The sequence below is a fragment of the Leptonychotes weddellii genome, chromosome 10 (genome assembly GCF_054177405.1).
Source record: "Leptonychotes weddellii isolate Sample4059 chromosome 10, ASM5417740v2, whole genome shotgun sequence".
NCBI lineage: Eukaryota > Metazoa > Chordata > Mammalia > Carnivora > Phocidae > Leptonychotes > Leptonychotes weddellii.
The window spans coordinates 104,412,513-104,434,411 of record NC_138378.1 but is presented as its reverse complement, the minus strand read 5'-3'; the positions used below and the strand labels follow the sequence as shown (position 1 = coordinate 104,434,411).

Genomic DNA, 21,899 nt, shown 5'->3' with positions numbered 1-21,899 from the left:
CTCTTTTCCTGGGTCTCTCTCCTTCGGTCCTGCCCGGTCTCTCCGCCGCTCTCCCGCTCTCTCCCCCTCCCCTCCCCCTCCGCCAGCCCCCCTCCTCCCTCCCTCGGCGCGTCTCCCCAGTCCTTATTTGGCTGGGCGGGAGGGCTGGCGGGAGGAGGAGGCCTGCGGGCGGGGGGCGGGGGGCGGGAGCGGGGCCGGGCGAAGGAGGGCGGTGGGTGGTGCTGAAGGGACAGCTCCGCGGCGGCGGCGGCGGCGGCGGCGGCGTTGGCGGCGGCGGCCCCGGGGCGCGGAGCGGGTGCCCGGCTTGGGGAGCCGCGAGCGCAGCCATGCCCCAGGCCGCCTCCGGGGCAGCAGCAGCGGCGGCCGGAGCCGGGGCGCGGGCCGGGGGCGCCGGGGGGCCGGCGGCGGCTCGGGTGGGACGATGAAGCGGCAGAACGTGCGCACGCTGGCGCTCATCGTGTGCACCTTCACCTACCTGCTGGTGGGCGCCGCGGTCTTCGACGCGCTCGAGTCGGAGCCCGAGATGATCGAGCGGCAGCGGCTGGAGCTGCGGCAGCAGGAGCTGCGGGCGCGCTACAACCTCAGCCAGGGCGGCTACGAGGAGCTCGAGCGCGTCGTGCTGCGCCTCAAGCCGCACAAGGCCGGCGTGCAGTGGCGCTTCGCCGGCTCCTTCTACTTCGCCATCACCGTCATCACCACCATCGGTAACTATTCGCCCGCGGGGGGCGGGGACCCGGGGGCTGGGCGCCGCGTCGCGGGGTAGTCCCGAGCCGGCCAGGGCTGGCGGGGCGGGGGGTAATCCCCCGGAGAGGGTCTAGGCGCCGAACCCCGCGCTGCCAGAAACCCGAGTTCAGCCTGGCTTGTCTGCTCCGCGGTGACAGGACTCGGGGGAGGCGTCGATTCCTGGCTCCGGACCTGACTCTCCGGCCGGGCCAGCCCTAACTTGTCCCTGCCAGGCTGCGCGAGGGCCTCAGGGGACTCTGAAGTGTGTGAGAGGGGCAGGAACGACCGGCGGAGGCTGGGGAGGAGGGGTGTGGCCGGGCCAGGCCCTGGAGCGGAGAGCTGAGTGTAGAGCGGCGGGGAGCGCGCAACTCCGGGTCCCTGGCAGATGGGCTTCCGCACCTTGGCGTGTCTACACCGGCTGGGGCTCCAGGGAGACGTGTGGATGCAGGTATTCTGGCACTCCGTGGCACTCCTGCCTACTCTGGGTGCCTAAAACACCCTCCAACTGCCTCTGTGAGTGCCGCTTGGAGTGTGTGTGTGTGTGTGCGTGCGTGTGTGTGTGTGCGCGCGCGCGCGCGTGCGTGCGTGTGTGTGTGTGTGTGTGTGTGTCCTGCTCCCAGAGTTTGGGCACAGCCAGCCAGTGCCTTTAATTTTCTTAGGGCAGCAGATTTGGTGCTGGAAGCCAGATGCAGCTCTGTCTGCCTTCTCTGTTGTCCCGGGGAAACAGTCAACCCGCAGGAATGGCCTCAGTTCCCTTCTCCACACAGCGGTGCGGCAGGCCACACACACACACAGACTGTCTCACAACATAGGCACAGGCACACATACACACAGGTACACACACAAGCACACACAGGGCAGACAGAGGCACGCACACACAAAGCACACAAATGGATGTCCGGGAAAGGAATCTCCAGTGCTATTTGGAAGTGTCCAGATAGGAGTAAACACTTCACTGGCTCCCAAGACTCATTCCAGCCCTGCTCCATCACTTTTCCCACTACGTGACCTTGGGTAAGTCCCTTCCTCTGTCTGGGTCTCAGGCTCACCTCCAGACCATGAGGGGTTGGCTAAAATGATCTCAAGTCTTCCGCCCAGTGCTGGCACGCTCCTAGCCCACCTTCCCCCAAAGCCCATTGGGATGCCTCCAGGCTTCCATCTTTCCCATTCCTTCTCCTCTCTCTGGTCCCCCTCCTTGCCTTGGCTGAGCTCCCAGGGGCTCGTTGCCACTTGGTATAGCCCATGACAAGATGGCAGTGTTTTCCTAGGAGTCCACAGGAGTTGAGGGGGTAAAAAGCAGGACTGGACGCTGTTCCTGCAATCTATCCACTGCAGGACTTTGTCCCAAGGCTCCACTCCTCTCTGGGGTCCATGGGGATCTCTGCTATGTAGTCTCTGGATTCCCCTCTTAGAAGAGGAAGAAAAGGGCCCCAGGAGTAGATGTGGCTCAAATGGGGGCACCTCTGGGTCCTGCTGACCCTGTGAGTTTAGGGCAGAATAGTCAGACTCAGACCTGCCCAGAAAGGAGCCTCCCTTCCCCCACTTCCCTGCCATGTGCCAGGGTTTCAGGAGCACTGAACAATGAGTTAGGCTTTCCCCCTTCCTCTTCCCACAAGTGGTGCCTTTGATTGTGTGTCCTCTTTCTCAGTCCCATGGTCCCTAGCTCCACAGTAACTTCCCAACTGACCTTGCCTCCAGCCTCATTCCCCCATGGAATGAGCTCCCCCTAGACAATGCTGCCAGAAAGAATCTCCCCAACGTGCAGCTCTGACCATACCACTACCCTCTCAGAAGCCTTCAGTGGCTTCCAGCTGCCCGTGGAATCTGGTCCATGCTCCTTACTCCAAATTCGAAGGACCTTCGTACCTGGCTCTAACTCTGGCTCCAACTTCATTTCTCAGTTCTTACAGACATGATCCCTCCACTGCAGTCAGACTGTCTCCTGAGAACACCTTCAGTGTGCCTATGGGGCACACCTTTTTCTCTGTCTTCTCTTTGTCTTCCAAGCTAACCTTCCAGGTCCAGCTCCAATCCCACTTCTTCCTTGAAGTCTCCCAGACCATCCCAGGCCCCCACTGTATTCAACTGCAGGACTCACTGTCAGGACAACCTGGGTGACACAGTGTAGGCTCTCTTGCATGGTTATTTACATTTTAGGGGATGTGTTTTGTCTCTTTAACTGCACTGCAGTTAACCTCCGTGTGGGCAGGGCCCTGTGGTTCCCATCTCTGTTCTCCCAGCGCTGGCACACGAGCACTCAGAGAATGCTACTGATGGGCTGAAGGTGTGCAGAAATGAAAGGGCATCATCCTTCCCCTCCATCCCTGCCGTTTCCCAAAGTGCTTATAGTTCTTACCCAGACAGATGCTAAAAGCTGGGGGTAGAGGCAGACCGAGTGCCGTTCTGGTGATATTTATTGATACAGCACTGGGCAAGAGGAAAGACAGCATCAATGCACCACCCTAGTTCTGTGGGGGCCCCAGAAAGGCACTGCCCACTTCCTGCCCCACCCAACCCTCCCTGGCTTTTTGTCACCTCTCTCTCTGGCTACACCATCTGGCTGGAAACGGTCCACAGGGGCTCTGCTCTAAGACAAGCCTGTCTGGGCTGTGATCAGATGGCCAGAAGGGGCCCTGTATGAAACTGATGGTGACCCAAAACCCAGGGGCAACAACCTCTGTCCACCTGACCCCTCTGGGGACCCAAACAGTTCTCCTGAGGCACCGGGACTCACACTGGGATAGAAAAATGACAGAGCCCCCCACTTAGTGATCCCAATGCACACTCATCTCATCACTTGAGTCTCAGCGTTCGCCGCTCAGGGAAGTTGCCAGGGCAGGAATTATTAGCTCCATTGCACAGATGGAGGCATGGAGGGAAAGGAGGGGAAGGGACTCCCCCAAAGTCATGCAGCTGGTGAGCAGCAGAGTTAGAGCCTGAAGTCTTCTGACTCCAAGCCCAGTGTTCTTTCCCTGCCGGTCTCTTGGCTGCTTCTTCTGCCTCCATACGCTGTGAAGCCCAGAGCCAGCTGAAATTGGCATGGCCAGGACGTGCTCAGTGATGCCAGCTCGCAGGGCACTCTCGGGCAGCCCCGATTGGTTGAGGGTCGGCAGGGTCTAAGTTAGTCATTCACCTGGTTAGTCACAGTCTCCATGGGCTGCAAGGATTCCTCCAGCTCCCTCATCCCTGGCCTCCCAGCCAGGAAACCCTTCCTTTATTGTGCCCTAAGTTCATCAAATGCAAACGGAAACTCTTTTCTGGGAAAGCTTAACCTCTCTGGCTGTTGAGTCATTAAACTCCTCCGGGGCCCCAGCCCCATCTATTCATAGCCCGGAGGCTGTCAGGGCTGGAAAGAGACTCAAGATCAGCTAGTGGCACCCCCTCCTCTTACAGATAAGGAACCAGAGAGGTGACAGGAGTCACCCAGCCAGGGGTTAGCCGAACCTGACTCCCGGGCCTCCGCTCCTTCCACTCGTTCAGGATGCCTCGTATTTGTTATTATTATTGACAGCAGGAACAGCAACAATAATACTAGCAGCCACCGTTTATTGTCTACTCTTTGTCAGGCTCCATACGCTCTCATTCGATTCTCTCGCCAACCCCCCCAGAGGGGCATTATGACTCCCATTTTTCAGCGGAGGAACCTAAGGCTCTGCGTGTAGATGACTCACCCGTGGCCCTTGTGACTTGAAAGTATGGCACCTGCCCAGATTCAGCTGAGCCTCTTTGACTCCCATGCCCTGGCTTTCCTGCCAGTTCTTTCTCCACTTCAAGAACTCAGCCCAGACCCTTGTATCTTGAGGGCAATGAGGAGCCAAGGCTTGTCTTTTCCCCTGGAAGCCCTTCCCAGCAGAGCGCCTCTTCCTCCAGCACCCTGCAGCCGGCCTGCTGCTCCCCCCACTCCGGTCCCTGGCCAACCCAGGCCACATGGCAGAGCTGTGCCCAGCACCGGGCCCTCTCTGAGACCACCACGGACTCACAGGTGCTGTTCTCCCATGGGGGGCCCCCCGTAATCCTCGGGGCTCTAAGGCAACAAGAGGCCAGGTGATTGATTAGCTGAAGGAGTTGGGGCAGAAAACCTTCTGTTCTGCTCTCTCCTCAGCTTCCGGCCTGTTCTCAGCTGAGCACAGGCTCCCATCACCCACCACGTGGCCTGGGAGTCCTTAGATTGTGAAATCAAGCAGGCAGCTCATGAAGGAACTTGTACTTTCTGCACCTTTCCGAGAAGGAGGAAAGTACAGAAGTGACCTGCCACCCAATACATCCTAGAGTCCTCAAATAAGAGTGAAAGGAGACATCAGCAATCAGCCAAACAGCCAGAGAGGTGAGTGACTTGCCCAAAGTCACACAGCAAGTTGCAAGCACTTAGAACTGAGGCCTTTTGATGCCCCCACTGGAGTTCTCTCCATCACCCTAGCCTGTTCCCCTCACCACCCACCATCTCTCTTAGCACTGAGACCTCCGGTTGCTTTTCACTCCACTGTTCCCTGTCCTCTGTTGACTTGCTGGGTTAGGGTGGAGGGGCAGCCCGGCCTGGAATAGTCCTACTGCCCACTCTCAGTCAGCATTTCCTTCCTCCCTGCCCACAGGCCACCCCTCTGCTTTGACGGCACAAGCCTTCTCTGTGGTGGTCTAGGAAGGTGGGCTCTGGCTTAGAAGCCAGAGTGCCTGGGTTCCTCTCTCAACCCGCCTCTCCACTTACCTCCCCCAGCCCCACACCACGAGTTATATGATCTTGGACAAGTTACTTAGTCTCTCTGAGCTTGTTTGGCCATTTGCAAAATGGGGAGGATAATATTTGCCACCCAGGATGAAATGGATAATATAAAGGAAGTACCTGGTACAGTTGGTGCTTAATAAGCAATATCTGCAATGATCAGTGGAATTAACATTATTGTTCATTACATTATTCCCCCCCACAGAAGGGAACTGCTCGGTTTCCCAAGGATTACCAAGACCACAGCTACCTCTGCTCCCTCTTAACAGGTGGCGGACAGTGGGGTTGGGGGCCAGAGGCTGCCACACCCTTCCCTGTATTCTCTTAATCCCATTCCCCCAACCCTTTCCAGATCTTACCCATGCCTGGAGTCTGCCTGACATCCGGGCTCAGGGACAGTGCTCCCTCCCCTGAGCAGGCAGACCCTGCAGAAAACCAGTCAAGGACGGTGAAGTTCACAGTGGTAGGAGAACCTACCCTGGATTGGAGCAAGGAGGCAAGAGTTCCAGCTCCACTTAGCTCAGTTGCTGGTCCTCTCTGACCCTCAGTTTCCTCATCTACAAAGAGGGTGCTTTTGATCAGAGGTCCTTCTGACCGTCATGCCTCCTACCTGCACGTCCAGTTCCCACACATCACGGTTGGGGGCTGGAGACATGGAGGGAGGGGGGGCGAGAATAGGACCAGAAATAGAAGACACACGCCTGGCCAGAGTGGGGACAGAACAAACACAATAAGTATTTTCGAAGAAAACATAAACAAGCACAGATGAGTGTAGTGCAAATCACCACTATAAACAGCTTTCAGCTGGCAGCACAAACGGTGAATCTGTGAGTTGATTTTGTAATAAAAAAAAATAATGTAAAAGTGATTTCTCTGCAGTCAGCCAGCAGCAAGGGAAGAGACCCAGCTCTGACGGAGATCATTATCAGAGACCCAGATGGGCACGCCCTCACGCCCCATCCCTGCCTCGGATGCAGGGAGCTGACGTGTGTCTGTTACACGTCCGCCCCCAGGTGTGTGGGGTGCTCCTCGCAGCCTGCACTCTCACTGCTGCCCCGGGACGGAGAAGGCAGGCCTTCTCATTCTGTTACGGTCAAGGAAAGGGAAGCTCAAAGAAGTTCAAGTCACAAGGGCCACCCAGGGCTGTAGGGAGTATCTTTTCACAGAGCTATGCAGCTCGTCCCCTTCCCCCTACCCCAAGGAGCCCCTGCCATCCCTTCTATATATGAATGTCACAAATGATGCTGGATGGGGTACCAGCGTCCACGCAGGACACTCAGCTGTGGCCTCAGCGTCAGGATCTCTCTCCCTCAAGAGTATTTTGCCCAAAGAGAAATCAGAATTTTAGCTCCGACCCTCTCATTTTACAGGGTGGAAGGGAAAATTCAGATCGGAGAAAGGGCATGGTCAAGGCTACACTTCACAGTTCATCTCAGAGCTCGCCTTGAAGCCCTGTTTACTGACACCTCCCTTGGTGTTCTAGCCCCCCCCCCGCCCCCGCAGGCTCTTAAAGAAGAGAGCAAGCTGCAAGCTGCAAGCTGCCAGCCGCCTGCTCTGCTAGCCCTGGGTCTCCTCCTGACCCACCTGTTAGCCTCTGCTCGGCACAGAGCCACCTGACAAATGCCTTTCGAGGCCCTTGTTGCTGTGGGGAGAGCAGTCAAGGGTACCAGTGATGCCTCTGCCTCCCGGCTTGTCCACACTTCCTCGTTGTCCAGAAACTGCCCCGGCTAAGGCAGTTCCCAGGCAGCTCCTGGGGACTCACCCCTCTCCCTCCCCTGGAGCCACCCCACCCCAGGCTACGGCCACAAGTCGCACCTTCACCTTCCTGCTTTCCAGAACCGGCCTCAGCTGCCACCTAGAGCAATCTGCTCCCGTCCTCCTGGTCCTGTGGCCTCCTGGGACCCCTGCCAGGCTGGGGCCCAGCTCCCACCCTCCACCTCCACAAAAGCAGGCTCTCACTGCTCCCGCTCCCCGCTCCTGCCGCCAGTGACACACAGGACCCCTTTGTGAGGGGGCACGTGGCTGCCTGGAATTCAAAGCAGGAGCCTGGCCTGGGAGCTAGAAACAGGGTTCTTTCTCTCCCCTTTGACAAATCCTTCTAGCTGTCTCTCTCGCTTCTGCTGCCCCTGAACTTGGGGGAGGAACAGACACTTCCCCGGCGTGCGTCAGTCTTCCCACCTGTACAGAGGAGATGTTCCGAAGGGGACCTGAAGAAGTCCTGCTCAGCAATGCGGATACATTAATGCTTTGCAAACACTGCTGTGCAGGGAAAGACCTGGTTGATCTGGTTTCAATGCAGATTCTGAATCAGGAGATCTGGGGCTGGGCCTGGGATTCTGCAGTTCTAGCAAGCCCCCAGGGGACACTGATGCTGTTGACTCGTAGTCCACACTTTTGAGGAGTGAGGATCTAAACAGCCTGGAGACCTGATTTTGGGAAATAGACTTGAGGTGTGGACTGTGGTTTTAAGAACAAGAATGGGTAGAGCTGGAAAAATCCCTAGGAATCTGGTTGTGGAATATGAGAGCCAATGGCCTCAGAGCTGGTGGATCCCAACTTGGAGGCTGGAGAGGGGCTGTGGCTGGCCCCACAGGAACCGGCCCTGGAGGCTAGAGGAGGTCACAGGCTGTGCAATCATGTGGGGGGAGGGGGAGGGGAGGAGAGGAGTGAAGAAGGGCTTGCCCCATGGAGAAGTCTGCAAACGGGTATCTGCTGTCCTCAACGGCTCTCCATTCCTCCCACATCTGCCAGGGAAGCTCCTCAGATCCATGGAGAAGGGGTGCCCCAGAGATTAAATGTCCAAGTGGGAAACTGGCTCCTCCCTCATGGCAACTACCCAAAATCCCAAGGGGCAGTGCAGCCTCCAGTCACCATTAGAAGAGGTTGGGGCTCATTTCTTCTTTCAAGAAGAGCCCCCAGCTTCCTGTGGGCTGGGATCCAGACAGCAAAGGCCCAGGGAGGTCTCCAGGCCCGTGGTCCTATGACTACTAGATACACTCACCCTGTTGTCAGCAATGGTGTGGAATGCAGCTGACAGGTGGAAGGCCAGACTTTAAGAGGGACATCAACAACCTGGGGAACAGTCAGAGGAGGGGAGCAGCGTGTCAAATGAAGGACACTTGGCAAGGACAGGTGTGGAGAGCACGCATGATGCCTTCAAGTATCTGCTGGGCTATTGCAAGATAAAAGAACCAACCTTGGGCTGATTGGGCCCAAGGGGTTAAACCAGCACCAGTGGGTCGAGTCCATAGAAAGACTCAATCAAGTCCAATATAAGGAGAACTTGTTAGAGTTGAAGCTGACCAAAGATGGACTGTGCTGCCTTGAGAGGTGGTGAGCTCCCCATCACAAGAAGCATACAAGAAGACACGGGATGGGCAAGATGCAGAAGATACCTGTATCCATTGGGGTTCAGTCAGAGAAGCAGAACCTGTAGGAGACTTATATTAAGAGACGCATTACAAGGACTTGGCTTATGTGAAGTAGTGGCTGCTAGACAAGTCTAAGATCCATAGAGTAGACCATCAGGAAGCTGAAGTCTTTCTAGTATGGGCTGAAGCTGCCGTCCCCAGGCAGAATTTCTTCTTCAGGGAACCTTCAGTTTGGCTCTTAAGGCCTTTCAAATGATTGAATCAGGCCCACTCAGATTATCTAAGATAATGTGAAATAATCTCCCTTACTTAAAGTCAACTGATTATGGACTTTAATTACTTCTACAAAATGCTTCACAGCAACCCCTAGATAAGTGTTTGATCAATAACTAAGGGCTTTAACCTAGCCAAGCTGACACATCATAAAGATCATCACATTACCCATATATCAGACTGGGAGCTACATTAAAGGGCTTTTAAGATTCTTCCCAACCCTGAGATGCTTTGATTTCTTGATCTTGAAGGCGGCAGTCTCGAGAGTCCAAGGATCCAAAGAGGGACCCCAGGCCCTCAAAAATCATTGAGATCTCCTGAGTACTAGGCATTATACTTGGCACGGAAAGACTAGAAAATGAAGACCCAGCTTCTTCCCCACGGAGCCTCTGGTCCAGTGGAATCCTGGAACCACAAGCTGAATGTTATATATACTAAATCCTAGTAGACTGACTCAAAGTAGGGATCTGAGAAGGCTTCCCGGAGCAGGTAGCCCTTGAGGGAGCTTGAATGAGGAGTGAGGACTCTAGTAGGTGATGATGGGCAGTGAGAACTTTCTAGATGAGGGAACAGCATGGGGCAGGCTGAGGGGCATGAGTGCGCCCAAGGAAAGAGGCAGGGGCAGGGGCGGACCATAGAGGGGCAGACTTCTGGACTCTGGTGGGTGGACCTGATTGCACAGCCTCTGCAAGAGGGAAGTGCCGCCCCCAACCTGCACCCTCCTGCCTGGATCCTGACCCATGGGTGCCCCCATGACCCCAGTTAAACCACTGGGTGCCCCTATGACCCTGATTGAACCAGTGGATCATCTCAGTTGAATAGCAGGTGCCTCCATGACCTTGGTTGAACCCTTGGGTGCCCTCATAACCCCAGCTGAACCAGTAGGTGCCCCCAGGATTCCATGATGAACCTGAAGCCTTCCTTCACCCTTGCTCTGGTCACCCAGCAGACCTCAGCCCCCATGGGGTGCTTTCCCTCCCGCCCTCCCTCCCACACTTCCTTTTCTGGGCCAGAAGGCCACTCTGGAGCCCAGACTGAACCCAGGTTCATGGATGGTATGCAGGAATCCCGGGGCAGTGCTGAGCTGAACAAGGCGATACTGCCACACGACACTGTGTGGATATTTTCTGCACGGACAACCCCAGACCCCAGCTCTCAGACCCCTTCATCTCTGCTGGAGCCTTCACAGCTGGGCATGGACTCAGTGTCCCTCTTCAGGAATGTGTAGGGCCTCCTGACCACAGCTCCAATGCAGAAATAACCATCTCAGAACCTTCCAGAGAGGCAGGTTCCAGCCCGCCAGCCACAGGACTGTCTGGGGGGCTCTCTGCAGAGAGCAGTAGAGCAGGCCAGAAAGAACGACGCCAGGCTCTCAGACAGGAAGCGGCCCTCTCCTCCAGGACGGCCCCAGGCCTCCTGCTAGCGCAGAGGAGCTCCCCGGGACCTTGGGGCCAGGCGGTTGCAGGCAGGAGCAAGCCCCAGATTGATGCACCAGAGGGGTCTGCCCTGGGCTGTTGGTCCAGATCTTAGACGTGAGGTGGAGCAGCTACTCCCCACAGGGCCGGCCTCAGTTTCCACAGTTAGGAGCCGTAGCTGCCATTCGCTGGGAGGTTTCTCTGGGCGGAGCCTGTTACACACATCACCTCATTCAGTCCTCATGGCCACGGGGGCGCTGTTGCAATCCCCACATTACAGACAAGGACCCGAGGCTCAGAGGGGTTAGGGAACGCACGCAAAGGCCGACTGCTGGCAAGCGGCAGAACAGGGAAGTGTAAAGCACGCACAGCCCTTGGCTTATAAAGCACTTGGGCACTTGGTCGTACGGTACCTCTTCTGAGGCTCCTGGCGACCCAGAGGGGTAGGTATCATTACTCCTACTTTGCCAATGAAGAAACCAGAGAGCATCAGGTCACTTCCCGCGATCCTGGGGCATGATGTGGGGGCAGGAGTCAACCCAGGACCCTCCAAACCTAAACCACTCCCTCCCCACCCCCACACCGAACACGGGTGCCCTCGCCTCCTAGACAGTTATTCCCATGGCATGGATGCGGGGGCGGTGCAGAAGTGCGAGTGAGCCTACGGAGGACAGAAGGGGCAGTATTGGGGGAAGGCAGTTGTCATGGGGTGGTCTTAGTTTCATGCATCTATCGATGCCATCTTCCTGAAAAGGAGGGGAACCCAAGCCTAAAAATGAGAACAGAGTGACGGTTCTTAGGAGTGGCCAGTGAGTGAGAGAGGGAGTTTTGTCAGGGGCGACTTGGCCAAGTTAACTGCTCCCCGCTGAGCACCAAGTAGGACTCTTGTCCCAGTACCAGCCATTGCTTGGAGCCAGAACGATGGGAGTCAGGGCCTGGCCTTCGGACTTCATTCATTAGGCCCGAACTAAGCCCAGAGCCTATAAGTTTTAAACAACCCCTGGTGAAGGGGCTCTGCAGCCAGGTTTGGGAAGCACAGGGGAGGAGAGCACTGGTTAGAATCGAATTCTGTACTTCAGAGGCTGGGCCGCTTGCCAGCCAGGGGCTAGCATTTTCTTTCTGGGTTTCCTTGGTACTTAGGAAACATTCAAGGGGCAGCTAAGGAAAAATCTTTGGAGTTCACAAGCCAAAGCTCCTGGGGTGAGCCAGGTGGCAGAAACAGCAGGAGTCAGTGGGTGGCCCCAGGAGAAAGGGCCAGTGCCGTCATCCCCCAGGTAAAGGGGACTGAGAGTCTCAGTGGGGTCCTAGGGACAGGTTCCACCTTCAGAGCGTTAGCTCTCAGGCTGCTCTTGACCCCAGGGAAGGGGGTCAGCCCCAGCGAGACCCCTCAGCCATGGGAGCATCACTCACCTGGGAACCAATTGGGGGCCTTTGGTCCGGCTGAGCCAGGTGACCCCCTCTTCAGTATGACCCTGCATCATGGATTTTCCACGGGGAGGGTTAGACAGGATAAGACCCTCTGGGGCAGCTCCTGGTCTTTCATCCACCTCCAAGCGGGGCCAGAGAGAGAGAAACTTGGACCCAAATTCAGTGGCAGCCCTCCCCTTGGGTGTCATGCCCAGCTCAGCACTCCAGAGTTGGAAGCACTCATCTTCCCTGGCACCAAAGAGGCCCTGAGGTCCCATGTCTGTCCCTCAGGGTCAACCACCCGATTCACGGAGGTGGGCTGTGTGTCCTTTCTCAGAGCCCTGACTAATGACTTAGCTTACTGCAGCTGAGCTAAGGAAAGTGGGACCCATGATCCCCTCCACTGTTTCTCAGCTCCTATCTGCCTGGGTGACCCACAGCCAGGTCCCAACCCCCACTCCCCGGCCTTATCTGCGAGGGATTGGGCTGGTGTGTCTGAGCCCCTTACAGCTCTGACGGTCTCTGTTGGACCTACTCTTGGCCTCTACTCCCAGCCCCTCCTAAGAAGCACACTACCCGGGATTATAGTCTTGTCCCCATTTCACCCCATGCTGGCTGAGCCCTGGAGGGACTTCCTCTGTGTCCAGTCCCAAGAATAGAGCTCTGTACCGGACCTCCAAGTCACCCCTTTTAGATAGAGAGCATTTCTGACTGTGGCCAAGGCCCCGCTTATCAGCAAGCGCAAGTCCACTGCCCCAGCCCCTGGGACAGCTGGAATGCAGGAGCCTCCCACCGGAAAGGGCGGTACCCCCGGCTGGCAGCTACCGCAGTAGTCCTGGGTGGTGTGTGGGAGGCAGCCGTGGTCTGAGAGCAGGCTGAGCCCAGCCCGTGCTGTCTGACGGGGGGTGGCCTGGAGAGACGCTGCAGACACTCTTCTTCCCAGGATGCCTCTGGACCTGAGCCGGCCCAGGGTGAGTACACGGGTGGCCAGTCCTGCCATCCCGGCCCGAGGCTAGCTCAGAGGCCCCCAGGGCCCTGGGAGCTAAAGTCCTGCTCATGGACCAACTTTCAACATCCTGCCTAGACCAGTGACCTGTTCGATCTCTGAGGGACTGGGGTTAGCCCCTGGGTCCCCACCATGGCTTAGTATCTCAAAATGTATGTGGGACATCACATGACTACCTGTTGCAGAGCATACACAGACCAACCGAAGGTCGTGGCAAGCATCTTCCTCAGCCTTGGCCAGAAAATGGTGAGATCGGGGTGCTGACACTGGCCTGCTCGTGCAGAACCAGGGCTCAGCTTGGCACTGGATGGCATCGCAGGCATCCCCAGGGTCCTTTGGATTCTTTGAGAAGCGCTGATTTGGGGCAACACTTCCTTCTTCCAGATGAGGAGACTGAGACCCAGAGCCAGGGGCAGGGGGAGATAGAGAATGACCTGCCCCAGCCACCAGCAGTTCATTAATAGAACCAGTCCTCAGACCCAGCCTCCTGGCCCTTCCCACTCCCTCGATAACCACACGGTCATCCCTCCATTCCCTTCATCTTTCTGAGCATCTTCCGTGAGTCAGGCACCATTCCAGGTCCCAAAGCCTCAGCTCTGTCCTCACGGTGTCTACATTTCAGAGGAAGTAGGTAGTCAATAAACTGAGTTATATGATCACAAATAAACATCATCTCAGTGGTAAGGAGTACCAGGAGACCATAAAGCAAGAGGATGTGGTGGGGTGCCTGGGTGGCTCAGTCGGGTAAGCATCTGACTTTTGATTTCAGCTCAGGTCATGATCTCAGGGTGGTGGGAAGGAGCCCTGCTCATTGCTCGGCAGGGAGTCTGCTTGACATTCTCTCTCTCCCTCTGCCCTCCCCCCACCTATTCTCTCCCTTTAAAATAAAATAAATACATCTTTTTAAATCAAAAAAAACCCAAGAGGATGTAGTAGGGAGAGGGATGGGCAATCCTTACAGGGAGGGGTCTATATGATGTAAAAATCACTGAAGAGCCTGGGAGAGGGGAGGGACAGCAAATGCAAAGCCCCCAGGTGGGCCAGAGTTTGGCATGTTTGAGGAACAGGAGCGGAAAGGGTGGTGAGCTGCGGGCGCACCAAGCCTAGAGGCAGAAGCTTGGAAGGGCTGGAGCTTGCAGGGCCATGGAGGCCATGGTCAAGAGCTTGGGTTTTACTCAAAGTGTAATGGAAGTCACTGGAAGGTTTTAAGCAGGGTCCTTACGTGATATGACTAAAGTTTTTACCAGATCACTGTGGCTGCTCTGTGGAGGTCGGCGGCTGTAGTTCAAGAGGAAAGCTGGGAGGCCTACCAAGGATGGGTTGGACCCAGGTGGAGTGGATGTGGTGAGCAGGCGCGGATGGAAGGCGTGCGTCAGGGCCGAGGGGCCAGACCTGATGCTGGACAGGATGCGTGTGTTGGGGGGAGAGGAGGGAGGGAGAGGGCTGTGGGCATCGGGGCAAGAGGATAGTCAAGGACACTCTTTGACTTGAGCGACTGGATGGAGGGTAAGTGTTGTCTGAGACGGAAAAGAAAACATGCAGAGAGTAACAGGTTTGGTAAAGAGATGAGAGCTGAGACTTCTGTTTTAGACACACAGGTTAATTCTGAGGTGCTTAGTACAAGTCCCTGAGGTTCAGATAGGCAGACAAGCCTGGAGCTCCAGGGAGAGGTCAAAGCTGGGATACACATTTGGGAGTTATCAGATGGAAAGAATATTTAAAGTCCTGTGGCTAGATGAGATCAGCTGGGAAGAGGGGAGAGCAGGGGAGAAGAGCGGGGGCCAGCACGCAGCACCCCCTCCACCCCCCACCAACACGGGGAGGGAGGGAGCAGGAACAGGGGCCTGCCAGACCCTGAAGAGGAGCCTGGAGAGTGTTTCAGGAGAGAGGGAGCCATCAGCTGCCAGTTACTGCTGGGAAATCAAGTCAGATGACCACAGGGAAACAACCAGTGCGTTTGGCAGCCTGGTGGCCCTGGGAGTCACTGACTATGGAAACCCAGGGCCGCGGGCCACGGCTTGTTCCGGGAGCGGGAGAAGGGGGTAAGAGCGATTTTTCTATCTGTGGAGCCAGAGGTGGAACGGAGGGACCAGAGTCCAAGAGAGACCGTGGAGAGAACACGCAACATCGCACCTGCCCGTCCCCAGGCCTCTTCGTAAATGCTTCACAAGGCCTCCTGCCGAGGCCCATGAGTGGTTATCATTATGTCCATCATGCAAATGAGGTCCGAGTTCCAGCACGGTTATGAGTTATCAGCTTAGGGCGCCCAGCTAGGGACCTGAGTCCAGGCCTGTCTGACCCCACAGCCCCCTATTGTGCAGTAGCCCCCAACCAACTCCCAGCTCGGCCCGTCTCCCCTTGCTGCTGCTTCCCGCCTCCCCATCCATCCTCATCCTTTGATCATTTCTGTCAGCTTCCAGGAGCCTTGGCCTCTGCCTCCCTCCTTGGGGTAAGCCTGCCTTTTCTCTTTGATCCTGCAAGTCTGTCCTCAGCTGGGCCCCATGTCCCCTCCCCACCCCAACCCCATCACAGCAGGATGTCCTCACACCCTCTGCCAAAGTGGGGGGGATGTGCAAGACTTTCTGAGGGCCTCGGGGGAGCCTCAGTCTGCGAGACGAGACGGGAGTGTGGTTCCTGCCTCCCCAGCTGCTTCTCTCCGGGGAAGAGCCCCCAGGCCGGGCCAGGCTGCAGTCCAGCCTCCACTTGGCACTGAGGGTCCAGAGGCAGGAACTCACGGGCCAGAGATGCTCGTGGAGGCAGCCAGGAGTGGGCAGTCTGAAGGGCCATGCATCTGTACCCCGCTGAGTCAGGTGGGCCTCCAAGTTCTTCTCAAGAGAATGGTCCACATGAGAAGTGGTGATCAGGAGTTCTAAATAGGGAGGCGTAACTGGCAAAACGAGCTACCTGGACGCCACCCCCCCCGGGGGCACTTCCGAGAAGAGCGGGGGCAGGACCCCAAAGTCCCTTTTGGAACAGGCTGATTTCCAGGGGAAAGTCATGAGGCAGCCCCAGAGCTAAGCAGGGTCAAGAGAAGCCCTATCAGGACGTGGGGCACATGGCTCTTTCTGCCCAGCCTGGCTGCTTTCCTCCTTCCCCGGCCTCTGTCTCCCAGTGGAGGTAAAGGGGGCCCTCCAGGGTGCCCAGAGCCAGCTCCAGCTTCTACCCTCAGATTCAGAGGCCCTGCCTGCTCCTGGCTGTGCCGTCACCTGACCCCCGACTGGAAGCGATGAGATGAGCAGAGGGGACCCAACACGCGGGCAGCAGGGGGCCCACACTCCCCGAAGTCCTGACAGGGGGCTGCAGTAGTAATTAGCTCCTCACACACCCCCGGCGTTACTTTTAAGCCTCGTTCTTCCCTGGTTTATTTGTAAAGTAATACTGGCACGTGGCTGGCCAGCTGCCCTTCCCAGATGCCCATGCCAATTTGGGCCAGGAAAGGAGCAGGGCAAGACGCAGCCCTCCTCGAGGGCCCCCCACCAGGTGCCAGAGTTCGCCAGCTCCTCACCGGAGGGCAAGGAAGTTCTTGCTGCTCTGAAAGCCGGGGCCCAGCCTGGGGCGAGCAGGTGGGTGGGCAGCGGGCGACCCTGCCAGGAAGTCCCACATCTCCGTCTTGCCTCTGATGCACACGCTGCATGACTTTGATCAAGTCACCTCACCTGCCCAAGCCTCAGCTTCCTCAGGAGGGAGATCCCCAGACCTGCCTTCCTGACTGTCAAACTGCAGATCGCACAAGCAGGAGGGAATCCTGGGCTTAACTCCCCACTCAAACATGCCTCCCCGCCAACTGTCCCACTGAACTCTCTGGAAGCCCTGCCTTTCTCCCTGGGCGAGGGACTCCGGTCTGCCAGAGGCTCCTTAGTGGCCTTCATCTCTTACCCACGTGCCCTAAGACCAGCCTTCCACATTTACAGCCTGGCCGAGCTCTACTCCAGGCTGCCCGAGGCTGCCTGGGGTGCGGGGCAGCTGTGAGGCTGCTGGTGGCCATCAAAAGCTTCTGCTTGGCATGGCCGTGGGGAAGGCAGAGCCACCTCCCCCCCCAGCACCTACCCCCACCCACTTCCTCCCTGGCAGCCTTCCAGAGAGCTCAGCTATAGACAAGCACTGCCAAGGGTTAGCTCCAAAACGCTTTCCTCAGCTATAGAGTAGTAGTTAAGGCCGGAGAGGTATGACATATGGTAGAGGACATTGAAAGGCAGGTTGAAAGTTTGGGCTTCTTTCCCTGTAAGCAATGGGGAGTCATGGAAGCTTTTTTGAGCAGAAGAGTGACATTTTGAGCAGAGAGCAGAGTGGAGCATAATTGGGAAGTTGGTGTGGGGAAGGCTAGCGGAAGGGATTGGAAGCTGCTGGGGAGGTCAGGAACCACTGGCCAAGCCCGGAATGGAAAGGGTGAGGGCCTGGACCACAGCGGAACAGAAGGAAAGGACAGGGCTAAGAAGGAGGAATGGCTGGGGCCAGGTGTGGGGGAAAAGAGGAAGGAAAGGCAAGGTGTTCAGTCCGGCTGACTGAGGCATGAGGACATTGACAGGAATCAGGCAGTACACAGAGCGTCAACATGGGGGAGAACGGTGCCTTCCGGTGGCCACACCGGACCTGGGTGTCTTAGTTCAGCCAGGTGGAATGTGAGGTGGAGCCGGAGGCGAGTTCTTGGTGGCCTTCCCTGGGGGCCAGTATCAGAGCAGCTCAGGCAGAGTCCTGGCCCACTCTTAGAGTCAGGGTGCATCAGGTGCAACTGCAAAGGACCAGCAGAAGCAGGAGTGGGGAGTGTCCAGAAAGAAGTCAGAGGAAGAGTGGCCATCAGGGCTGAGTGTGGCCAGAATACGAAGAGCAAATAAGGATGCCAACATCCAAGACCACCATGTGTGGTTGTCCAGGTTGTGCACTGTCCCAAAGAATCCAGCTGATGGGTTGGGAAGCCGAAGTTCAGCCTCCTCACCAAGCTCTGCACTCCCAGAGGCTGCATCCACCCAGAGGGGCCCATTTTTTTCTAATCTGTCCTAGAGTTCCATAGCTAGCGCAGCCCTTCCTCACTGGCTCTGGTACTCAGGACGTTCCTGAGGTTTTCAGCCAGCGTAGTCTTGGTGAAGTGAGGGTAGCCTGAGGGGTGAGAGGGAAGCAATTCTCTGGGGGGGTGGAGAGTAAGACGGAGGAAAGAGCATGGTGGGCCTGTCTCCCTCCCTTCTCTTTTTGAAAAACCTTGAGGCCAATAGTGAGACACCAGCAGAGGAGAGTTTGAAAATACCGCCAAATGGGGGCAGGGGAGGGGGGTGGGGGAAGCGTGTGCCTCCAGAAGCAGAGCCAGGAGGAAGAGCCCAGGGCTGGGGCAGAGTGCAGTTAGGGGGTCAGCCTTGGGAAGGGGGGTCTCTCCTCCTCTGAATGGGAGACGCGGGAAGGGAGCAAGGCCCACAAAAAGAACAGGAGAAGCAGTATAAGGAGGGTCTCACTCGGCCATGTTCTAGCTGTATGACCTCGATCAAGTCACTTCACCTCACTGTGGCTCAGCTCCTGCATCTTTAAATGGGGATAATAATAGCACGTACCAAATAGGGTTGTCTGAGGATTAAAAGAGGAGCATGTATTTGCTCGCCTAGAACAATGTGGCACATAGTAAGCACTATATAAAAGTCAGCTAGTATTGTTTTGAATCCGGGAGGAGGGAGCAGTGACAGAGGCATTTATCATTTGAATAAAGTCAAGTGCAGAGAAAGCTAGCTCACCCAGACTTCACATTGGGGTGGGGTGGGCTGGGGAGGGGAGGCATGGCGGAACTGTAAGCCGCAGCTAGGGAGACCGCCCGGGTGCTGGGGACACTGCCCATCGTGGAGCTCTTGGCACCATAAAAAGCACACTCAGGACACCAGTGCATAAATAGGCAGCCTCTTTAGGCCACAGGAGCCTTGAAGTCACTCTCCTATTATACCCGACTCTGCGCTGGGAACAGCAGTGAAGATGGAGGGCCTGGAAGGTGGCAGAGTGGCAGAGACCATTGAAAAGGCTGGGCAGTCAGAGGGCAGAAGAGAGATGGCAAGCCCAGGGGGAGTCAGGCAGAGGGAGGCAGGCTGGGGGCTGAGCATCTGCCTCTGTGTCTCTGTGTGAAGGGCAGTGTCCCCAAGGATGGGGACAGCTACCTGCTGTCTCCAATGAGGACAACAGGCTGAAAGGGAAGGGCCTGAGCCTTGGTCATTTCATTCCGCCTAAGGAGTATTTCTGACAGGGCGTAGGGTTTGGTGAAATGTGTTTCCATGGAGAGTGATGGAATCTTAGCCTCCGAGAAGTCTGTCTTTGTGGGGGAGGGGCTGGATTTGGGGACTTCTTTAAATCCTAATGACTTGAAGGAACAGCAGGGCCCAGAGGCCAGGTCCTGTGAGGGGTTCCCTCTCCCTTTATTGAGGGGCAGACTCTCCTGCTTCCCTGTCCGCCCGGGACCCCATCTGGTTCTTGCATTCTCTGCCCCGGATGGTGGACGGAATGGTGCCAGCAGGCTACTGCGGGGACCTGCGGGGTGTTGGAGCGGGCGGGTATGCGCATATGTTTGTGGGTGCACACATGCACACATGCTTGTGTGCACACATGATTAGTGGGGGTGGGGACACCACATCTGCAGGCGGGCTCAGGCGAAGAGAAGGTCCCAGCAGCTGGCTCCAGGCTGAAGTCCGCGTTGCCTGGAGTCCTTCTGCTCCTGGCACTATGCCAACCTGCACCATCTGAGCTCCTGAGCCCTGGGGAGAGTGTTGAGCCTAAGAAAAGCCTCCTTCACATCTCCTGGCATCTGTTCCCAAATTCCCTGCCAGCCCAGAGCTGTGTGGGCCACTATCCATGACCAGAAAGGAGAGTGTGCAAGCAGGTGGTAGAGACAGGGCCTACAGGGGCCACGCGCACTCCAAGACCTCCCCACCAAAACCGACTCAGTCACTGAGACCGGCTTCCTACATCTGCTGGGAATCCACTGGCAACACTGGGCAAGGTGGGCCAGCGGAGAGAGACCCAACTCCACACAAAAACCTACCACCTGGCAGAGTGGCGAGGGCAGAAGAAGGTGCCATTCTTCCAGCTGGGGGACAGGGGGAGGTGGGCCCAAAGAGGCGGAGTTGTCCTTGGGGGGCAGGAGAGATGAGGGAGGGAATTCCAGGCAACATGAGGAAGCTTCGGAGGTGGGGTGCGGGAAAGATGTGGGAAACCCTGGCAAGAGAGGGGACCAGAAGTATTGGAGTGAGAAGAGAGCAGGCCAGGTAGAGGGTAAGGTTGTGGCCCGACAATCTGTGTGCTGGGCCAGGACACCCCAGACTGTGTTGTGTACATTTGGGGAACTAAGGAAGGCTTCTGGGTGGTGGGCGGCAGCTCAGAGCTGTGCTTTAAAAAGTAATAGCATTAATAACAGCTCCTACTTCCTGAGACTCTCCACGCACGAGGCCTTGTACTAGGCACTTTCCACACTGTATTTCTCAACCCCAGGCCCCCCAGCTACCTAGCAAGACAGGGGATCAGAGGGGCAGTGTGAGCTGTGGGAGAGGCAGCAGGCCTGGAATCAGGGGACCTGGCTCTCTGGGGCTATAACCTTGGGGGAGACACCCACTTGCCCAGGCTTCACTGTCCCCGGCTGTTGAATGCAGACCACCCCTGCCCAGTGGGCCACACAGGAATGTTCCTCAACACTGTAGAGTGCTGTGCCCAGGTGGGTCCCCTGAAACCCAGCCAGGGCCCTTCTGCTGTGCCGTCACCTCGCAAGGAGCAAACCCTGTTCAGGGCTTGGGAGCCTAGCCCCTCCATGAACAGGGGCTGGAGCTTAGCGAGGCACAGGGCCCCTTTGCACCAGTGCGAATAAAAGGGGACAGCGGCACTTAGCCAGTGGGAGGGCCAGTGATCAGAAGCCCAGGCCTCTCCCTCCCGCTCTCTCGGGCGACACCGCCCGTCTCTGCTGTGCCCAGTCACTCTGGCTTCTCTTCCCCTGCAACTCTAACTCCAGTGTGACTTCGGCTCACAGTGGTCCCACCTAGGACCCAGCTCTTTATAACCCTGCAGCTCAGCCCCCAAAAGCCGACCAGCCCCTCAGCCCGGAATCCCAGTCCCTGGGAGAGGTGACCTGATTGGCGCAGCTGATAGCTTCGGTCCTCTTGGATCGGGGGCCACCACGAGTCCAACCCACTGTGGCCTAGGCCAAGCTCACGTGGTAGAAAGGGGCTGCCTAGGCCCTCAACTAAGGTTGTCCCAGGAAAGGGGCAGGCACTCCAGCCACATCCACCAAAGACAGCCTCCCTCAGGGCCCTGTCCCTTTGCCCTGCTGCGGCCCCCTCCTCACCTCCTGCTCCGTCCGGCTCAGGGCCATACTGAAGCATCCCAGCAGTCTGCAAAGAGACCTCCAGAGGGCTGCTCCCTGGGACAGAAAGGACCAGCCTTTGGAAGGACACTATTTCCCTCCTCACATGGTTTGAACAGCCACTGTCCTGCCCTGAAGGGCTCACAGTGATCTTAGGATGATGGCCCCTTGGACACATTTTCCACACTCTCTCAACAAACTGCATGGTCCCAGGGACCCCTGACAGGGCCTGGACTCTGAAGGCCAAAAGATCTATGCTGAATCCTAGCTTTGCCAACTTTTATCGGTATGACTTTAGGCCCGGGCTCTTTAGCCTCCCTGAGGCTCGGTTTCCTCATCAAATGGAGCTAATGATGCCTACCTGGAAGGTCATGGCGAGGACTGGAGATAATTAATGCAAAGGCACTGGGGTACCTGATGCTGTCACTCTTAGCAGTAGGGGCGCTAAGGGCAGACAAAGCCCAGGCTCTGCTCTGGCCTGGGAATGCCCCCCCCTTGCTCTCCCCCGTCTTCCTCTCGGACTCTATCCTCTCCCTGTTCCCACCTGCCGCCCCACAGCCAGCCGCACAGAGTGGGGGGCCGGGAAGCAAGTCTCCACCCAGGGAGCCAACCGCCTCGTAGAAACCTGGTCCAGTGTCGAGCGCCCCCCAGGCCGGCCAGCCCCCTCCCTGCTTCC

General features: G+C 57.1%; 1 protein-coding gene across 1 annotated transcript in view; it reads left to right on the top strand.

The window, feature by feature from the left end:
* Window positions 1-311: 311 nt before the first annotated feature.
* The window catches only part of KCNK3 (potassium two pore domain channel subfamily K member 3), a 38,045-nt gene continuing 16,457 nt past the window's right edge, over window positions 312-21,899 (top strand). Inside the window, exon 1 of the mRNA XM_081797078.1 lies at window positions 312-704. Coding sequence (XP_081653204.1) covers window positions 422-704 — 283 coding nt within the window. The 5' untranslated portion in view covers window positions 312-421. The remainder of the gene's footprint in view (window positions 705-21,899) is intronic.